Source organism: Varanus komodoensis, unplaced genomic scaffold (assembly GCF_004798865.1).
Source record: "Varanus komodoensis strain SLA01 unplaced genomic scaffold, ASM479886v1 scaffold33, whole genome shotgun sequence".
Taxonomy (NCBI): domain Eukaryota; kingdom Metazoa; phylum Chordata; class Lepidosauria; order Squamata; family Varanidae; genus Varanus; species Varanus komodoensis.
The window spans coordinates 4,908,147-4,929,696 of NW_025335817.1; the positions used below are offsets into that span (position 1 = coordinate 4,908,147).

Below are 21,550 nucleotides of genomic sequence, written 5' to 3' on the forward strand. Positions count from 1 at the left end.
GTGCTCTTAACCACTTCCCCACCCTGGCTCTCTTCATATCAGTGTATTCCTATTCCACGTCCCCTTTTAAACCCAAAATGATTTACAGGAAATCTTAAAGCAATACATCATTAGAACAGGACATCAAAGCTAGAACTTAGTTGGAAATATTGGGAAAAGTCAAGGTAAACAAGTAAATTTCTATTAATAGTTGAGGGCATGTGTGTAGGATTGTGTTCCAACTGTGGCATGGACATCAAACGCACCTCTGGAGATCATAGTAATATAACGGGTCTGTACAGGAAAAGCAGACCTTTCAGGATTTTTTCTGGACCAGAGTGTTCTTCAGATTGCAGCCTTGGAAATACTTGGGTTGTGTCCACTGATTTTGGGTGATGACTGGAAGGGACTTTTGATTGGGGAAATGGCCTTTCCATTCTTAGAAAGTACTTCTGCTCACAGAGCAAAAGAGTTGGAAGCTGATATTATGAAATGACTGAGCTACGCCCATAATATGCTGGTTGTTTCTCTGTTCAATTTGCATCTTTATTCAGTATCGTAACCGTCCTCTTACTAATTCTCTGCATTTAATGCATGTGAAACTCTCACCCAGTTTGTTAGGCATGCAGGACAAAGATGGCAAATAGCCAGTCCAGGGTGCCCCTCGATGGTTCACAAAAGAACAAATTAGTGCCATATTTTTTAAAACATTGGTTTATAATGCAGGTCCGTGTAATTACTGATTCCCCCTTCTAACAAATATACTCTGAGAGGTAAGGAGCTATTTTAGTGCTTCTTGCCACAAAATTGAGAACAAGTCATGTCTGCCTCATCACCAGATATTTAAACTCTTCCGAATGAAAGCAGTCCTGGCTGATTCTATTCTGGGATGCCAAGAAGCGGCAGAGGAAGCATCCTTATTGTTTTTTCCCATTTTGTGATTTCCAGTCAAAAAGCCGAGGCGATGATGTGAATCTATTGCCATGGAAACCTAAGTCAGAGACCCACCTGTGGTGCTTGAGTGAGCCTGAAAGGCAGGAGACCCGGTGTAATTACAGCAAACATGGGACCAAAATTGAATGGAAATAGAGTGTGTGGAAGCCGCCGGCCTGCTTGCTGCAGAGTGGCACGGAAGCCTGCAGCTTGAAATGCAGCAGTCATGTTTTGTCTGAAGGCCTCTCAAGCAGGAGGAAAAACTAGTGGAAAGCTGGTTTTTTAAAATAGGGCTGAGGTAAAAAAAAGTTTGCAGATAGAAACTTTTTCTTCGAAATTCGAGGGGAACAAAGGTTGAAATCCAGCGAGTGTTCCTGCCAGTTTTGGGGACGGGAAGCAAAACTGGGTTTGAGAGTCGAAATACACCTCTGCCTGTGACGGTCACCGTTTCTCCCTTCCTTGCAATGCCTCTAGAATGATGTTGAAGAGCTGATTCTCACATAACCCTCACCTATGGTTTATGCAACCCATTGTTTGTTGCCCTAACCAATTTTTGCCTGGCAGACAATCAGACAGAGTGTAGTTTGTTTTCTCAATACCTGGGTAGTTTGTTACCCTTCTCTTTGCCTGCTCCCTTCTTGTATCCTAAATGCTTTTGCAGCATTATAGTCCTGCAAAAACTATAGGCTTTTTTAAGTCGTTCTTGCCCGGTGCCTCTGTAGCTTAGAGAAACAACCCATGAACAACCTACACTTCTGAGTTCTAATGTAATTTCAAGCCATGGCTTCAGGAATCCAGAGTTCACAACCAGACAACAAACTGTGGGTTCACTACCTGGGTTTTTATGGTTAAGAGCATGTAATGTATGGTTAAGAGCACTGAGAGCCAGTGTGGCGCAGTGGTTAAGAGCCTGGGACTGGGACTCAGGTGATCCGGGTTCTAGTCCCCGCTCAGCCATGGAGCCAACTGGGTGACTGGGCCAGTCACAGACTCTCAGCCCAACCTACCCCACAGGGTTGTTGTTGTGGGGATAAGATGGAGGAGGAGAATGATGTAAGCTGCCTTGAGCCCTTTGTAGGAAAAAGGCAGGATATAAATCGAAACATAAATTAATTAAATAAATAAATTAAAACATAAGTGCAAGATTCACATGTAACATCAAACCACAACTCAACAATTCAGCGCCTCCTTCCATATGTACCTGCCCGCCCCCTAAGATGTAGGTCGATGGTCCTTCTTCAGGAGCCCTTTTCGAAGGAGATCAGAAGAGTGGCTACCCAAAGAAGGGACTTCTCTGTGGTGGCGCCCCAGTTATGGAACATGCTCCCCAGAGAGGTGTTCCTGGCGCCAAGACTTTTTTCATTTTGGCGCCAGGCCAAAACCTTGTAATTTTCCCAATATTTTAAGTGTTAAAGTGTTTTTAGATGGGGTTTCATTTGAATTTGTGCGTTGATGCTGTACTTTCATTTCATTGTACTACCAACCTGGGACTTTTTAGTGAAGGATGGTATATAAAAGCTTTAAATAAATAACAGTCTGTGATTCCATAGTCAAGCTATACTCTGTCTGTATTTTGGTTTGTTGACACGCACAAAGGAGATCATCGTTTTGCACAGATGGAGCCTGCCTTCTCCAACTCTGCTTTCCTGTGACTAAGGCCATGAAGCATCTATTTTTGAGCAAAAATTAGTTGGTTATTTGAGAAAGGGTTTGTATGCAACTGACACAACTTCTTAGGGCCGTGCTGTGAGACACAAAAGTTGTTCTTTTGTTGCTTGCTTATTAATTGACTGCACAGTGGCTTATAAAATTGAGGCTTTATTGCAACTGAAACCAAGGGGTTTAAATTGTCTTTCCTAAGTATTCCCGTTCGACTTGTTTTGCTACATATTATCTCTTTAAACATTGCCTGTAGATTAATTGAACAGGCAGACAGAAAGCAAAGCCTGGATTATCGTTTAAGCCCCAAACCATCCTGGTATTCTTGGACTGTTGGTTTTTTATAATGTTCCAACAGCAGAGACATGACATAAGAGCTCTCTTTTTTACTAGAGAAATTGTTTAAAGAGCAACCACAAGGGGGCAATTAGACAGACAGCCTAACAGTCCAGTTTTTTCTGAGCTGCTGACAGTGCACAGAGAGAACAAAACCAAAAACAGCAAAGTAGACATTCACAAAAGTCCTGGCTTTTCTTCTTCTCTGGATTGAAAGAGGAGAGTTCTGTGCTAAATGGATGATTCTTTTATCTGACCGATCTTATTTGAGATGGGGAGAGAGAGAGCGACAGAGAGCGAGAGAGAGAGAGAGATCAGCTGACAACCTCAGCATCACCTTTAGCACTGCAAAATATTATTTTTTTTCTGGAAAGAGTGACTGCCAAGAATTCCAGAATCTGATCTGGAAGAATACAGAATTCTCCAAATGCATAACTGAAGTGCTGGCCCAGTCTATCCTTGTTAACACTCCTGGCATTCACTCCCTTCTCCTTCCTCTGTAGTTTCATCTCACTTGCATTTAAGATTGCAAGCTTCTTGGGGCAGGGACCTGTCTTTCTGTGCTTTATACAGCACAACTGGTGCTATATAAACAGAATATTAAAGTGATGCTGGTCCATGCTGAATTTCTATCTTGCAGTTTGGCTGTTGACAGAGAAACTCTCCTTGCCCCTGCTTCAGAGTAGTCGCAGGTTCTGTCTGTTTAGCAAGTGGATAACTTTGTCATGCAGGTGTGAAAAAGCACCTGTCCAAATCTCTTTCATACTACAGAACTATAAAAGGTGCAGGGACTTAGTTCTCTTTTGCATCATGTCATCTTGACACCTCTGGTTCGGGAGGAAGCTCAAATAATAAGCAGAAGTAAAATAGTTGTTCTTACCTGGTGGTGTAGTGTTAGAGTGCTGGACTGGGACTCAGGAGGTCCAGGTTCAAGTCTCCACTTCGACAAGAAGCTCCCTAGGTGACTTTGAGGTAGTCACTGACTCTTAGCCTAACCTACCTCTCAGGGTTCTTGTGAATATACAGTGGAGAAGGATTCTGTAATTTGTCTTACATTGTTTGCAGGACAAAATGGAAAGCTATACAGTGAATTAAAAAATTCATGTTAGTTTAATACACAACATGATTCTAGAGGCTTTTGCAAAAGAAACCAGTTTTCTCAAGTTTGCCTTGCTTAGGAGAGTGGCTCAGAAAATCTGGGGAGTCAAAAGTACGGCTGAATTAGCTGCAGTTATTTCTGGTTCAGCTGCAAATATAGATGCTTGCATCCGCCTCATTTACAGGGCATTTCGGGGCAGGACGCAGACTGGCACTGCCAAGACATAACGTGCCTTCTTCCCTTTTGCTCTGAGGCACTGCATTTAACAGCCCAAATCAGCCACCGAAGTGCTCTGCAGGTCCAAGAGGGTGTTGAGTGTCACCTCCACAACCCTTCCTTCCATCCTGCCATGTCCTTAATCCAGCGTGTTCGGTGCTTGACCGGACCGTGCCCTCCAACCATAGAAGCCCTGAAAAATGGGAGCTAGTGGTGGCCCCACGGGTGCAACTTCTCAATGCATCACCAATGAAATGCTAACCCTTTATCGAATAAATGCTTTAAGAAAAGACTCGATGGATGGTATGAGCATCAACCACATCGGTGGAACTGAACCAAACAGTCACTGCTTGGAGATGAATCATTGCTTGACCAAACCATGAGACCCTTTTTATACCCATGGTGTGTTTGGTTTCCCTCTGTCTCTTGCAGATCTTGACTGCTAGTGGGGATGGCACTTGTGCACTCTGGGATGTCGAAAGCGGGCAGCTCCTGCAGAGTTTTCACGGCCACGGGGCAGATGTCTTGTGCCTGGACCTCGCTCCCTCCGAAACCGGGAACACGTTCGTGTCGGGGGTCAGTCAGTCTTCTGTTCATGCAGGATGGGCGAAAGTGTGTGCGGCCCTTGGTGATTAGAGTATGTTTGGAGGGAAAGGGGGAGATGAGGGTCCATTAAAGGGTCTTGAAAGGAAAGAGAATGCTTGCAGATGTGACTGCTAAGAGTTCTTGCCTGTCTGAAGTGCCTGATCCTGCATAACCTTGGAAGCTAGGCAGGGTCGGGCCTGGTTGAAATCTGGATGGGGAACTTAAATGTTGTGAACTGCCCAGAGAGCTTTCGCTTTGGGCTGTATGGAAATGTAATACAGGATGTCCCCAAAACGTTGACATTATTTGAAATGTGAATATCTGAGTAACTACATGTCCTAGGGCCTAGGCAAACGAAATTAAACAGGCTTCATGTTGAACAATAAAAGATTTATTTATCAAAATTCAAACGAGATTCAAAGGGATGTAGATTTTATAACCTATTTCACAAAGCTTCACAAATGTTCAGTATGCGCACCGCCTGTGACACGACACACATCAAGTCAGTAGCCCATCTCTCGCCAAACACGCTGCAGCATGTCTTGCGTAACATTGTGTAACTAACGTTAGTTAGTTTGTACACATTTTGTTAAAATTTGAGATAGCTTGACCGAGAATTGGCTATGTTATTAGACTACGAAATGATGTCAATTTTGGGGGGGACGCCCTGTATAATAGCAATGGCGGTGGTGGTGATGATACGGCACTGCTTTGGTTTGTACAGCTGTGCCGACCGTCATGAGCATTTGATCAGATGCTTGCAAATGCAAGAGCCACTAACCTTGCTTCAGTATATAGTCTGGGGTGTATCCTGTATACATGAGGGGATACCGCTTTGCAGGAAGCAAAACTAAGCTCATCCCCATCCTATTAGCTACCTCCACTTGCCCTAAGCCCTCTCCAATGAAACTTAGCTTGGGGCAGGGAAGGCAGAGACCGTAGATAAATTATCTGATTAAGTGGAGTGTAGCAGGGGAGAAAAAGGAGCTGTAATTGACAAGATGCTGCATTTGCCATACAGCGCAGACATTTTCGTTCTGCCTAGGAAAGAATCCAGTTCCAGCAACCCCACCGGGAACACAAACCCCCACAGGATCCCTGAGGAGAAGAGGTCCCTTCTGCAGGAGGCCTTTTCTATCCTTCCCTCTGTTCCTACAATTCAGGGATGAGTGTCTTTATGTAACTCTGGCAGGACTATCAGACAGCACAAGGAAATATCAGCATGCTCAGGGAAAACCCCAAGATTTCTGGAAGTGCAAAATATTTAGGTGAAAACCTAAAGGGACTCCCCCGACTCCCAAAAAAGCCCAGTTAAGACTGACCATTGATTGATTGATTGATTGATTGATTGATGGTGGGCAGAAACGGAAAACCAGAGGCTGGGTCATGGTGAGAACTGTGGGCTGTTTTCTGTGCAAGTCTAAACCTGCAAGGGATTGTTCCTTTAATTTGCAGTATTTTTCTCGGAGCTCAGATTTACAATCCCAATTCTCCACTGCCCAGTGAATACAGGGTGAAAACCTCAGACTCTCCATAATGCTCCTGCTGAAAAAGTAGGCTGTAGTCTGTGAAAGCATACACCAAAATAAATGTCATAGGCTTCAAGGTGGCACAAGACTCTTTGTCACTTGTGCTGTAATAGGCTAACACGGCTGTCCTTCGGAAGATAGAAATACCAGTCAGAACAAGTGTTAAGCATTTCACCCAACAATAAAACGAATCAAAACAGCATCATAAAATAGCATGCTAAAATCAGTGCCGTATGTGTACGGATTATTTCCTCCTTAATGATATAACTGGATTTTTGGCTTGCTTTTAGGGGTGTGATAAAAAAGCCATGGTCTGGGACATGCGGACTGGCCAGTGTATTCAATCCTTTGAAACCCACGAATCGGACATTAATAGTGTCAGGTCGGTCACCTGCTGTCACACGTCTGTGCAATTGTGTTCGAAAATGGTGGATTAGTCCTGACCTCCAATATGCCTTTATGGATATATGGTAGAGGAAGTAGTGGGAGGGATTAGGTGGGAGACTAAGGATAGGCTTTCCTTACCATCTGTCATCAAAGATGCTGCGATATCTAGCCAATGAGGGAACAGTGTTGTGTCTGCAGACCCCACCCACCTTTGCTTGCCCAATAGTAGTGCTAGCCTGGGTGAGAGGCGATGTGGGCGGCATTCTTACCACTTGGGGAAGGGTGAGAATTCCATTTCAGATGGAAATCACTCTGGAATTTCCCTGATTCCCAAATTTACTTTCACCGTCACAAAATGTGTCCTTGAAAAAGGTGCAGATTTCCCCAAATGTGCATGTTTGAAATCATCCATGCGTTAATCTGTTCGAGGGATTTGCAAAGTTTTGGAAGTATAGGCAAATTTCAGGATTTCATGCAACTTTCACATTTGATAGCTGTTCCTTTTTTTTACTCTTTTCCCATTCGTGGAAAATTAGTAGTGACGGCAACTCCAGCGCTGGCCAAGGAGAGTGAGCTGATGTTCATGGAATCTTGACGAACTCCGGTTTCATGCCTTAGGCCATGGTTGTGGCAAGGGTGATGTGTTTTATCACAGGGACTCCCTGGGTAGAACCGTTCCTGTTAATCTTTATTTGACACATAAAGTTGCTTTGTTGCTTTGGCAGCCAGAAAGATCAGGGAGAGAGAATCGGGCAAAATTGCTATAAACTGCATTGGAGATTCAGAGTTAAGTTAAAGATGAATCTCTGTTCATAGTACACTTTAATTTATTTCTATTTTATATTGTTAAATTTTTCATTATGTTGTCTATGCGCATTCATTTGAAATATTTGTCATGGCCTTGGGCTAGTACAACAAACGCCGAACAAGTCTATACTCTGATGAAGCTTTAACATTCTGTCTTGCTGAGAGAACATGCTTTCTGTTCTTCGCACAGGTACTATCCAAGTGGAGATGCCTTTGCGTCCGGCTCGGATGATGCCACGGTATGTTTCGTCACTTTATTGTGGAATGCTGTATTCTTCTCCAAGTGTGGGCTGGAACTCCCGGCCTTGGCTGCAACTCACTCTGTGTTCTTAATTCAGTTTTCCAATCTGAAACAGACCAGGATGTTTCTGCTCCCCAGTAGGATGAGGCATCTTTTGTAAATGGAAACGGGTATGAGGCCATTTCTGTGTTGTATGCCAAATACAGCATCTTGTCAATTACCAGATCGACAATCCTTTTACAATCCTTTTGTCTCCTGCTATACTCCACTTAAGGAGTGCATAGCTGGGCTGCCAGTCTCTTGAAATCAGATAATAAATATTACCATTGATTTTGGTAGGCAATGAATCATCCCCACTTCTGAGAAAATTGCTTTCCATTTATAGATGCTTAAAAGCTTCTGTTGCATATTAATATAGATGCCTTCCTTCCAGCCCACGCCCACAAGCCCTGGAGAAGCATTAATCTCTTTCATGGAAATATTCAGGGAGCTGGAGTTGCAAATATCAAAAACTAGAGATCGTTTTCCATCATGCAGATGGGTGCCTTTTAATATGCATAATCCTGATTGTAAGGATTACTTGTTGATGATAAAGTTAAAACTTTTCTGAGGGATGATAGCTGAAATCCTGTTTGTAATTACCTGGGAATAAGATCTATTGAACTCGATAGGACTGACTTCTGAGTGAATGGCTGAGATTGCTCAATACAACATCAGCTCCTGCTCACAGCAGACATATGTAGACTTTAGTGTTAGCTTATGGCCTTTATAAAAGGGTACATACATAGACCAGAGTTCCCCCAACTTATTTATTGTTGTTATTGTTGATGATGATGATGATGATGATATAATTCTCATTTATATACTGCCCAGTAGCCAAAATTCTCTGGGCAGTTTACCACAGTTCACAAAATCACAGACCACAAATTCAGTTTTTAAAACTCAGCACAGCATTTTTCCAGCATACAAAATTTAGAAACAATTTAATAGCTGAAACAATTTCAGCACAAATTTAGACCTGTTGATTTCCAGACCTGTTAGTCTTAAACTCCCAACATTCCTGATGACTGATCATGCTTGCTGGGGCTGATGGGAGTTGAAGTCCAAGACATCTTGAAGGCAGCAGGCTAGACACTTCCCATGTTATGTGAATTAATAATTATCCAGTTCCCACAGTGTGTGGGGGCGTAAGTCGGAGTGGTGGAGTTCTGCCTGGCTTTGGAATTTGTTTAGATTTCTTTCAGCCTCTTTGGTAAGAAGTTTGCAGTGGATTGTGATTCACATCTCATTTTAACCTTGCCCAGAACCCTGTGACTTAGTTTGGGGAAGGGGGGGAAGGGGGGAGGGAGAGGGGGGGCTTTCCCGAAACCACCCAGGATGCTTTGCAACTGAGCAGAAACCCAACATTGGGTCCCCTCACATCCAGAAACAACACCCACTTGATACTTCTGTATGCTTTCAGTTTGCATATGTGCCCTGTAGCTTTAGCACCATCTCCTTTTGAGATGAGAAACCTCACCCTGTAGAAATGAGGGGTCTAATCCTGCTATTACCAGCCCAATGCTACTGCTTGAGGAATTTATCTTGTAATACCATGTACCCTCAAAATACCAGGGCATAGGGTTCCACCAAACCACGCTGGAGAAATAGCACTGTGCTTATGCTCTTATTTGGCGATAAGAGTTACAGCAATTCATGTTTGTTTGTATCAGGAAGCACCGGCATCCTGCCTTTTTTAATTCTGTACATGGTCCTCTCCATTTTATCCTTGCCACAACCCTGTAAGGCAGGCTAGGCTAAGAGGCAAAAATCAGCTAGTGAGGTCCATGACTGAGAGGGGCCTAGAACCTGGATCAGCCAAGCCCCAGTCCGGCATCTAACCACTATACCACATGGTAATTTCCAAGAAATTTAAAATCATGAACCAGCACACCCAGAGACCTCACTCCCCATAACCATCTCCAGAAACCCAGTGACCGATTCCAGCTCCGTAAAGAAGCCCGTGGTGTTCTAACACCAAATCAACTGAACCAGGCAGTACATTACCGGAAAGAATGGCTGTCTGTTTCCCCACACCTTCGCTGGTTCACTGTCCTTATTTAGTTACATTGCAAAGTTTGCTGCTGGGTTTCTCAGAAGCAGGGATGGAAACCCTCCCATCCTGACCTTCCTGGGCACCAAGTCAGAGGGCGGCGTGTCCCTGGCACCCGTGCATGAACCTGTGTTTGTAGAAGTGGCTTTGGCGTTGTGGTCCGTTTCTTTGGAAATGCCTGCCTTGGGAGGTCAAGCAGATGCCACCACTGTATTGTTTTCAGTATCTCCCGAAAATGCCCTTATTTCAGGAAGCCTTTTGTCTGTTCTGTTTACCCTGTATTGTTCACCAGTTTGGAATCTCCATACCAGAATATGGAGCAGCACAAAATCTTATAAATAAGTAAGATACTTTTTTTCCGACTGAAGCTTGAATTTGATTTTGGAGATGTGTTTCAGGGGGAGGCAGGGCCAAATATATAAAATATATCAGCTCAAAAGCTCTTCCTGCCAGTAAATACACATTAGGGGAGATTTGGGGGAAAAACTGCACAAAAGCAGAGGAAAGCAGGAAGAGGCTGAGGGACGAAAGAGGTGCCTCCAAGCTGTGGTTTGGCATTACGTCTGAACTACTTCACATTTGGTTTGCATACGTCAGTGGGTCTGTAAGGGTCACAGGGCCAAATCCAAACCTCCAGGGGCTTTCAGAAGACTGTCTTCCCCTTTCTGGCTCTATCATGTATCTCCAATAACTGATCATTTGGCAGTTTCCTGGCTTTTGTGTGGTTTTTTCCCCAGTTCGAAAAGGCCTCCCCTAATGCTTAATTACTAGCAGTTAAGAGCTTTAAGCTGAACTATGCTGGAATTTTGTCCTCTTTCTTATTGCTGTCAGCCTTGCCCACCCTAAGAAATGGGTGCTTGAAAGAATCCCTGAAATTGAACTTGGTCCGCAGGTTGAGTGTGGTTCTGTATCGCTGGTCTAATCAAGTGACAGAATGGGCACGTCTGGGGGGGATTCCCATCGGATGCATGCCACTAGGCAGGATGAGAACTACTTTCTTACGTGCAGGCATTGCTTTCTGTTCCCTTTCCTTCCAGTGCCGTTTGTATGACCTCCGAGCAGACAGAGAAGTGGCCATTTATTCCAAGGAGAGCATAATCTTTGGGGCATCCAGTGTGGACTTCTCTCTTAGTGGTGAGACACCAGTCCTAATGCATTGCCTCTGCAGGGGGGAACCACAGACAAGAGGAGCTGAGCTCTCTCCCTTCAGTTGACTTGACTTGTTGTTACAACACACTTTCATCTGTGAAGGAAACGTTTTCAAACTGTTGAATCCTTCCAGACGTTGGAGGTCTCCCAGTGGCTGTTTTTTGGTTCTGAAAAAACAGTTGAAAGCACATTTTCCGCTAAATCTACTGTTTGCACTTAGGAATGGTGTTGCTTCCGCTGCTGTTCGGGAAAAACACTGGATTGATTGCAAGCTGGGTTGCAACATTTAATCGATTTTATTCCGTTGGGTTAATTGATTGAAAATGTTTAATTTATATACAACAAACGGTCAATCAACGGAGAGAGCAATCCTGTGGTCCCTGGGAAAGTATCCCGGAGACCATAAGATCCTGTGGAATTCCCCTCCTTTGCCAAAGGTGTGGATGCAGCTTTGCCCTTCTGCGTGTGACGGGGGTACTTTGAATGTTGACACTTCCCATTCAAGGTTTGTCACCTTGCAGGGTGGGAAAAGATCAGAGAGACAGTGGGTGGAAGGGGAACGGGAGGGCAAGATTCACTTGAGCCATGAGTCCCCCCAGCACCAGCATGGAAGGAAGGCGGAGACCCATGCACTTTCAGGTGAAGCAGAAGCTGGGATTAATACAAGCACCGATAAAGACTGCGGATGGCTTCTTAGGAGAAAGGGATGCTTCCTCAAATACAATACCTGCTGTGGTACGTCTGTGCATCAAATCAAAACAAAGGGCCTGCCTTCCGTCCGTCTGTCCGTCCTTCCTTCCTTTTCTGAACATCCCTTTTACTCCCATTCACATACTGGGCTAGAATTTGAATTGCACTCATTGAAATGAAGACTGCAGTCCCCTGCATACTTACCTTTCAGCAAGCCCCTTAGGATACAGTTGGAATTACCATTAAGTAAACATTCTTAGGATGGTGCTGTGGAAGTAGGAAGTGAACAGGTGGGCACAGCCTTCCCCCGAAAGGGAATGGGTGGGAGTGAGGCTCAGCACTTCTGTTCCGCCTCACCAATTAATTCCCCTCGAAATCATGACCTGCCAATGCAGTTCAAAACCTGGTCTGCAATTCTTTCTCTCTGGAATTAGGGCAAGTCTCTACTCCCTGCATTCAGGATGAAAGTCAAGGCACATCTTTTAAATGTGGCTTATGCAACAGTTAGATTTTTAAAAGGTTTTAAAAATAGGTATTACTATGCTTTTTGTTCTCTGTGAATTGCATTTTCTGAACTGCCTGGACAGGTTCCCTTCCAAAAAATAAATGTTTGAAATAAATGCTTTAGTTCCCTGCATGATGAGGGGACAGCGGTTTGTGTCATTGGTGGTTTGCAGGTCACGTGTATGGGGGTGATCGTGTTTGGTGGTGGTGTGTTCTCCGAATTTGCTTTCAAGGTGAATTTGCTCCATGCTTTTACAATAAGATGCAGTTTTAGTGTCTCTGTGATTCCTCCTGCATTAACACGATTCCTTACAGATGAAGCGCTTGTTTTCGCAGGCCGCTTGCTTTTCGCTGGTTACAACGACTACACCATAAACGTGTGGGACGTACTGAAAGGGTCACGGGTATCTATTTTGTTTGGCCATGAGAACCGCGTTAGCACTTTGAGGGTCTCGCCTGATGGGACGGCGTTCTGCTCTGGATCGTGGGATCACACTCTGCGAGTAAGGAAGCCTCGCCACTCTCTTTCTCCTTCCCTCTTTCTTCCTCTTCGTCTTGTTTTGTTTTTTTTGCTGAGGGCACGTGTTGTGTGTGCCAGCTGTCCCAGCTACAGCCTTGGTTGTGACTGTTTTAAATCCCATTGATTTCAGTAGGTCTCCTCTTGTGTATTCAAGCCCATCTCCAGGTGAGGGGTGCGGCATTTGGCCTTAAATCTTAGGGAAATTATGAAATGAACCATTAAACAAACAACACCATTCCTAGGTGGATAGAGGCATGAATCTAACAGAAAAATTCAAATTGCTGTTGCAACATAAATTATTTTATTAAAACCAAGCGCACTTCTAAATCCTAATCATGGGTTGACTTTTCTCTTCACAGATCTGGGCTTGATCTACAGCGCTGTTTTCAAATATGCATTAAAATTGACATCGTGGGATAAAACCCCCAAGTGAAAATTCAATTTTGGGGGGGAAAAGCTACCACAAAGATACAAAATGCAACAAGGTGATATTCAAAAGATTATTGAATGCTACATTGTCAGTGTTTATCATGTTGTTGCCCAAACACAAGTACTCTTAGCTAGAAAAGGTAAATATTATTTTATCATATGGGTGGTGGTGGGGGAAAATCTGTGTGTGGTATAATAATAAGCTGTTTTTATTCTGTTTTTGAAACTACCTTTTTTCTTAGAAATAGTTTAATAATTTTAAAGTCAGACTTCTATTGAAATGACCTGTAAAACAGAATTTAGTATGATAGTGCACATTATCTAATATAGGTAATATTTGCATGACATTCCATTTCTTCCTAAAAATCAACGTGGAAATAAAACAGACTCCAGCTTTTTATCAGGGTATCTACAGGCTCATTTGCACATTCCACAGAAGCAGCAAGAGAGAAAATTTGAGTCACACTCTTCCATTCCCCAACCCTCTGGACCTGACGTATCAAAAGGAGATCAAAAGCGATAGGTGTAGTGTTTGCCACCTTCAGCCTGATACCCACTGGATGTGTTGTGCTGCAAGTCTCATCATTCCCAGCAAGCATGGCATGATGGGAATTGCAGTCCAGCATGCCTGGAGAGCACTAGGTTGGGAAAAGCCGAGTTAGTTTGCCAGAGTGAGACTGGGGTTGACTCTCTACCCAGCTGTGGGTCTCTTTAGGGGGTCTTGGCCTGGTCACTCCCTCTTAGCCTAGCCTACCTCACAGAGTCGTTGTGAGAATAAAGTAGGGTAAGGGGGATGATGTACACTGCCTTGAACGTGTTGAAGGAAGGGTGGGGAAAAGTAATGTATTCTGATGAGAAAGGACACAACCCACGTGCGGGCCAGGGTGTTGGCATGCGCATGAGGCAGTGGCACAGCACGCCGCCTCTTTCTGCCACGGGAGACTCCAGTACATGGGAAGAGAAAGCCCGGCACACTCAGCCCTCAGCCCTCTTCCTGCTTTTCTGGAATGTACAACTCAGACCTGACTCTTGAAACATTCCTCAGTTGAGCACTAAATGCAAAGCTAAAAAATAAAGTGCAATTCAGGATAATTGAGATCAGTGGGTTTTGGGGGCGTTTGTTCCTCTTGGGTGGGAGATATGGATTTTGCCCGGTGTTGTTGATTGTTACTTGACCTTGTAACTGAGTTGGAAATTAGGCCACTGTGGACTCCAGCTCCCATCAACCCTGCCAGCATGGACACTGATTAGGAATAATGAGTCATAGCAGAGCAACATGGGTGGGGACCCAGGTTTCCCACACCTGAGCAAGGGATAGATCTTTCAAATACTTAGGTCCAAGAATGTAAGCAAGGACACTATTCCCCCGTCTCTTAACCATGCCTAAGAGATCGCAGAAACACTGGTGTTTATTGCAACGCTTCGCTCAATCAAACCATCATGCAATCCTGTACATGTCTACTCAGTGGTAAAATCCATTGAATTCACTGGGACTTACTCTTAAGTAAATGTGTATAGGATTCTAACCTTAACGAAGTTAGCATTTTTGTAAGTATTTCCAAGATCAGTTCCTACAGAGTCAACAAATTAATCTGCTTGAAGGTTCTAGATATTATATAAATGTCTTGTGTTTCTTTCTTTTGGTAAGAAAAATTCTTTTTATTTTTAAAATGTTTTTAGATTCAGCAGTTTAATTTATGTATTTAATAACTGAAGTGGCTTTTCAACAGAAAGCTAAATTGAAGCAAATAGCAGTTTTATATATGTGTTTGTGAGATACTAGTCAGAAAGTTCCTTGGAAAGATTAAATCGTATCACTGGAGCTATTTTAAATGCATAACATAATAGTATGTGCTGGGTACCAACCAGACCTATTTATGAGTTAGCCACACTGGAGTCACCTGCACTGAATTTATGTAAACGTGAGATTTTTCATGACCAATGGACATGAATGGCTCCATGGCAAAACAAGGTCTGCTAAGGGGAATTCATATGCAGATGGACCTAGTAAAGATCTGTGCACCCCAGCTGGTTTTAAGAGAATGTATGAACTCCGGCTGCTCAGACACGCAGGAGCTCCAGATGGAAAAGGGTAGAAGAGGAGGGAGAAAACAGCTGCTCCATCATCTTCTGCCTCCCTGCAGGTTGCAACCCTGCCTACCAAGAGCATGGAGCGCTAAATGATCATCAGAGTTATGTGTCCCTTGATAGAGAAAGCTTTCCCACTCTTCTGCACAGCCTTTGATGGGTAGACACACCCAGTGCAAACTCAACTGTGCTGCAGACAAGTTGATTCTCCCCTGCCTCCATGAGCTCACCCTGGGAGAGGAAGCATGTTTGTTCTGAATGCTGTGAGGGCTGAAGGTATTGCTTAAACCAGTGCATGTGCTCTTCAAAAGTTCTGTCTATGTGCAGGAGTGGAGAACTTCAGCCATTCAGAAGGTTTGACTTGCAGCTCCCATCCTGTTTCGCCATGGGCTATGCTGGTGCTGATGGAAGGAAAAGGTCAAAATTTCTGGAGGGCCACAGGTGGCCAGCCTGGTGTTAGGGAGATCTTCTGAGATGATAGAAACCATGTCTTACATTTGCTTCCATCCTAGAATGAAATTACTGGCCTTTGGTAGTGGTAGAGGAGCAAGCAAACAGAAATTTGCTAGCCAGACGGTCCGTTTTTGTTTTTATGGTAATATTCATTTAGAAGGGTGCAAATACTTAAACCAGATGGTTATTTTGTTCTTGAAGATTTCTAGCTGTGTAAGCCAAGACGTAATATAGGTGATGTTCCATCATTACACGGGAACATCTCAAATCTTCTACAACCCTTAATGGTTCACTGCCCTCATTTTCTGTTTTGAAGACTGTGCTTTGCAACGTCCGTGGCAAATTTACGCCTGCAACCAATTCAATGCACTATAAAAACTGTAAATGTTAAGAGCTCATCGTGCAATACCAAGTTGACACGCTGCACACTTGGGGTTAGGCAGTATTTATTGATGAGATGTTTTGAGTTTTGAATGGAATACATTGTGTTGATACTTGTGAGTGGCCTCACTATAATAAATTGTATTTTACATACTGTGGGATCTTCGTCTCTGTGATTGTCTCTGTATGCTTTTCATGATGTGATGCTTTGTTTACTCTGACATATATTCTTAACCTGAAGACACCTTTTGATCTTGTACAGTACAATCCTGATCTTGTCAACTCAGAACTAATCCAGTTCAGTTCAGTGGAATTTACTCTGTGGTTTGTGTAAGACTGCAGCCATCTATCATATTTTGATTGGCTGCAATGGTGCCTCCAGTAAATTTGTTCACTGGATTAATTGAAAACAGTAGGTATCTAATATAAATACTCATAAAAACTCCGGGTGGTATGTACCATCTTAAACCAGCTTTCCCCTCCTCTGTTGGGCTGAATAGGGAATTCTTTTTCTAAGAATTTGCTTTATGTTGTTGTTGAGAAGCAGCCAGATATGAATCGAGAATGTGATGTGGCTGCAAAAAGGACAAATGCTATTTTAGGTTCCATTAATAGAAGTAACACTGCCAAATCACATGAAGTACTAGTTCCCCTTTACTTAGTACTGGTTAGGCCTCATCTGGAGTGCTGTGTCCAGTTCTGGGAACCACAGTTGAAGAAAGATGCAGACAGTCTGGAAACAGTTCAAAGAAGGGCAGCAAGGATTATCTAGGGACCGGAAAAGAGCCCTGTGAGGAGAGGTTGAAAGAGCTGGGCATGTTTACCCTTGAGAAGTGAAGACTGAGGGGAGATAGGCTAGCACTCCTCAAGTACTTGAAAGGCTATCACAAAGAGGAAGGACAGAATCTCTTCTTGATCATTTGAGAGTGGAGACCACAGAATAGGGCTCAGATTGCAGGAAGCCAGATTCCAGCTGGAGATCAGAACTGACTGCTAGAGCAGCATGACAATGGAACCCATTTCCTGGGGAGGTTGTGGGCTCTCCCACACTGGAGGCATTCAAGATGCAGCTGGACCGCCATCTGAGGAGGACGGTTTATTTTATAGTCCTGCATTGAGCAGGGGGTTGGACCCTCTGGCCCTCTGGCCCCTTCCAACTCTACTATTCTATGCTTCTACAATGTAAAACTATAACATAAAATAAAAGGCTGCTTTCTTTAGGACTACGGAGTTGGGTCCAGGCAGTTAGACCACACAGAGATTAATGTGAACAGTTAATCATGACAATGGTCCTGTTCGTTTCTGTGTGCTTATGTGCAACTCATTAACGGTGCAGGTTCTATGCAGCGCTACAAAGATGGCACCATTGGGTTCAATAGAGTTTGCTCTGCCATGTCAAGCTGCACATTTATTTCAATCTATTAATAATTTTTCTATGTTTAAATATTTTGCATAAGAATGTCTCATTGATACTATGAAATGATTGTTTGGAAGATACATAAAGAGATTGATTTGTTTTTCTTCGCTCGGAGTGGAAATACACATAGCCCAATGGCTGTTTGTCCTAAGGAACAGGAGCTTCACAGGGAGAGAAGGTGCTTAAAACTTCATCCGCTGCTTCTTGGCTCTAAATCCCTCCTTTAAGCTGCTTCTGCTTCTGCTTCTCTGGGTTTCAAACATGTAAACAAGCCCTTAATAACAACACACTAGATCTCTTGGAGAATTATATTCAGCACAGCCTCTGGACCTAAATATAAACATTGGTTGATCATGCCAGTGATGTCAGCACTGAATGCCACATAAAGCAGGATGGATGGATGGTTTAAAAAGAAAAAAAATCGCATTTCAGAACATTAGTGAATCAATTCATCACTTGGTAAATATGGTCTGCCCTAGGGTTTGGGTAAGAAAGAGAGCGGGAAAGAGTTAGATGCTGATGAGAAAGCTCCCATTGATTGCAGAGAGGACAAGAGCTCGGATGATGAATAATTCCTCAAGGGTAGATAAAAGATCGATGAGAACAGTTGAACCATTTTTCATGCCATACTTGCTTTCCAGCTTCTACCGACCTTCAGCCGATATCAAAGTTAAGCAAAGTTCTTGCGAGAGCACCCTGCCCGTCGCTGCACTAGAAATTTCCAGGGCTGAAGTGAAGGCCACAGCCCTTCACTTTCGTATTAGTCCGATGACAACACTGCTAAGTAAGCAGGGAAGTCATCTACACAGCTGTGCCAACAGCAACGAGCCGTGAGCTTTGGCTCAGTGACCATTCGGGAAACGCTGACTTCAGAGAAAGTGGCTGGAAGGGCAAATGTCCGGTTCACTCGCCAGCTCTGGGTTCCTTCATTTATTTGTTTGTTTGTTTGTATTCCAAACACTGAATGCTTTCAGTTTTCTCCCCAAAGCAGCATACTGATAGGCAAAGCCCATTTTAAAGCAGGCTTAAAAATCAACATTGAGAAGAATAAAAATGGAAGGATCCACATATAACATTTAAATGACATGCATATTATAAACAGGAAAGGCGGGTACAAAGCTTATTAAATTCTTGGCCTTACTGTCTCTTGTTCAGGAACTTTAAGACTGTGATAAGGCTGTTACATGTTTTAAACTGGAATCGTGCTTAAAAAAACAACATCCTGGACTTCTTATAACCCAGACAGCAATTTTATTTCTCTGAACCCATCCTTAAACATCCTATGCTGCAATCCTATATTTCCTTATCTGGGAGTAAGTCCCACTGAACTTTGTAGGACATACTTCTGAGTAGATATCTATATGCTTGCAGAGTTTGGATGAATGAAAATGTGTCCTGAAATGGAAAAACAGAACATTCTCATAACAGTGCAATATTATACAAAGCTATATAATATTTTAGGGATTTTCCAAGTGATAACCACCAGCCGAGGAAGTGCGTTCTAAGCACTGCACCAGTACCAGTTATCCATTTGCCATATAGCTGATCGTGGGACAATTGCAGTGTAAAGCTTTGCACTAGTTCAGAGGGTTGGAGAAATATAATCTCAAAAGGGTAAAACAGTGTTTGATAACTGTGACGTGCGCAAAGCCGTAGGATATTTTAGGTGTTTTCCAGGTGCTAACAGCCACCACCCTGCCTGGAAATTTATTCTAAGTTCTGTTCCAGCACTTGCCATATAATAATTTGTGAAAGCAGGAAAGCTGGGATGGAGTACCTGTGGCCCTCCAGATAATTTTGGCCTAGAATAGCTAATGGTGAAACATGATGGGAGTTGTAGGCCAAGACATCTGGAGGGAATATCTAAGCTTTTATTTGCATGTTGCAACCCAAATTTTCATGGGGCTGCAACACCAACTTCCTCCAGTCAAGTATGGCAGAGCCGGTAAAGACATTTAAAGTAGAGCTCACTTCACATGACTGTGGTGCTCCAAAAGGCAGCCCTTGAAAACAATGGGTGGGGATCGCAGCGAGGCAAATTTCAGCTAAGTATTAGGAGCAGCTTGTCCATGGGGTCACGATGGGTTGGACACAACTTTGCGACTAACAATAACGGGCAGCTAATACTTGGCCGAGTGACAGATTTTATTTTTCTGGGTTCCAAGATCACTGCAGATGGGGACTGCAGCCAAGAAATTAAAAGACACTTGATCCTTGAGAGGAAAGCTATGGCAAATCTAGACAGCGTACTAAAAAGCAGAGGCATCACCCTGCCAACACAAGTGCGTGTAGTCAAGGCTATGGTTTTCCCAGTTGCAATGTATGGCTGTGAAAGCTGGACCAGAAGGAAGGCTGAGCGCCGAAGAATGGAGGCCTTTGAAATGTGGTGCTGGAGGAGACGCCTGCGAGTCCCTTGGACTCAAGGCGATCCAACTGGTCAGTCCTAGAGGAGATCAACCCTGACTGCTCTTTGGAAGGTCAGATCCTGAAGATGAAACTCAAATACTTTGGCCACCTAATGAGAATGAAGGACTCCCTGGAGAAGAGCCCAGTGCTGGGAATAATAGATGGCAAAAAGAGAAGGGGATGGCAGAGGATGGGGTGGCTGGATGGAGTCACTGAAGCGGTTGGTGTGAGCTTAAGTGGACTCCGGGGGATGGTGGAGGACAGGAAGGCCTGGAGGAATGTTGTCTATGGGGTCGAGATGGGTTGGACATGACTTTGCGACTAACAACAACAAATACTTAGCCAGGGGAATAGAAGGCCTCTGGAAGTGGTGGACTCTCCCTTGTCTGAAACTGAGGCTTCATGGCCCTTTGACAAAGATGTCATGGTCACATCCTGTGTTGCTGATGCTGTAGCAAGGGGGAGGGGGAGGCTCCAGAAAGACCCTTTCTGATTAACTTTTGATTAGTCAATAGGTTGTTCATTTAGGCTATGTATTACCTATATTTATATCCGGTCTTTCCCTTGTAAGGCACTCAAGATAACGCACATAATCTCCCCATTCCCTTCCATTGTATCTTTGCAACAACCAGGTGAGCTCTCAGGTTAGGCTGAGAGTCAGAGTCGCCCAGCGTACTTCATGGCTAGGTGGGGGCTACAGCCCGGATCTCCCAGGGCCCCCAGGACAGTGCTCTAACCACTGAACCACGTCTGCTCTGTGAGGCAGCACCCCAGGCACGACGAGGGGGAAAGGGGGCCGTGCAGGTGTTCCCAGAAGGCTCTTCAAGCTGCACCTCCCGAGGTTCCTCACAGCAAGCAAGCAAGCAAGCAAGAGGGGAGCGGGGGCGCCTCCCTTTTGGAAACCCGCTGCAACGTGGGGACGCCACAGCTTCGCATAGTCACCTTTCCTCTTGGCTGGGAAAAGCTCCTAGGCGCTGCAGGAACAGGGCGCCATGCGGCTGTGCCTTAAAACCTCCTTGCCCACCAGCCGCGCTCCGGCGCACGCAACCACCCTGCTGGACCTAAGGGGGGGGGCTGGAGGGGACCAGCACCCAGCCTACGGTTTCAACACCCCTAAAATGAAATGGAGGGGGGCCCCGAGAGAGGTGCCTGCGGACACAGGGGCGCCCCCAGTTGGAGAGCCCATGGTTTCACCTTGGCTGAACGCTATGGCCGTAATGTCAGTGGGAACCATCGAGGAATGGGGCGGGGCGGGGGGGCGGTCAGACGTCGCGGCACTGCGCCGCGGGACCCGATGGGGCCGGGCGGGCACGGCCCGCTTCGTCAGGCGGGGCGAGGGCGCACCTGCGGGCGGGGACGCAGCCCTTAAGGGCTCGGCGGCGTTAAGGGCCCGCCCGCCGGGGACAGGAGGGGCGGCGCTGCTCCTCCCCACGCCGAGGCTCGCGGAGCGCGGAGGAGGAGCCGCAGCCGCTCGCCGAAGCCGGCCGGACACGTGGGCACTCGCGGGGGCGGAGGCGGCGGCGGCGCTTCGCAGCAGCGGCGGCAGGCGCCGGTACTGGGCCCGCGGCTGCCGCTCTGCCCGCCCGCCAGCCAGGCAGCCAGCCACTCGCCCGCCCGCCCGCCCGCCCGCCGCGCCAGAGCAGGGCCGCC

The 21,550-nt window shown here is 45.0% G+C and overlaps 1 protein-coding gene across 2 annotated transcripts in view; it reads left to right on the forward strand.

The window, feature by feature from the left end:
- GNB5 (G protein subunit beta 5) overlaps positions 1 to 16,238 on the forward strand; it is a 34,612-nt gene extending 18,374 nt beyond the window's left edge. For both annotated transcript variants that reach the window (XM_044438885.1, XM_044438884.1), the window contains 6 exons: positions 4,655 to 4,798; positions 6,627 to 6,718; positions 7,721 to 7,769; positions 10,901 to 10,997; positions 12,543 to 12,709; positions 13,086 to 16,238. In XM_044438885.1, the coding sequence (XP_044294820.1) occupies positions 4,655 to 4,798; positions 6,627 to 6,718; positions 7,721 to 7,769; positions 10,901 to 10,997; positions 12,543 to 12,709; positions 13,086 to 13,097 (561 nt within the window). In that variant the 3' untranslated portion in view covers positions 13,098 to 16,238. The remainder of the gene's footprint in view (positions 1 to 4,654; positions 4,799 to 6,626; positions 6,719 to 7,720; positions 7,770 to 10,900; positions 10,998 to 12,542; positions 12,710 to 13,085) is intronic.
- The last annotated feature ends 5,312 nt before the right edge of the window (positions 16,239 to 21,550 follow it).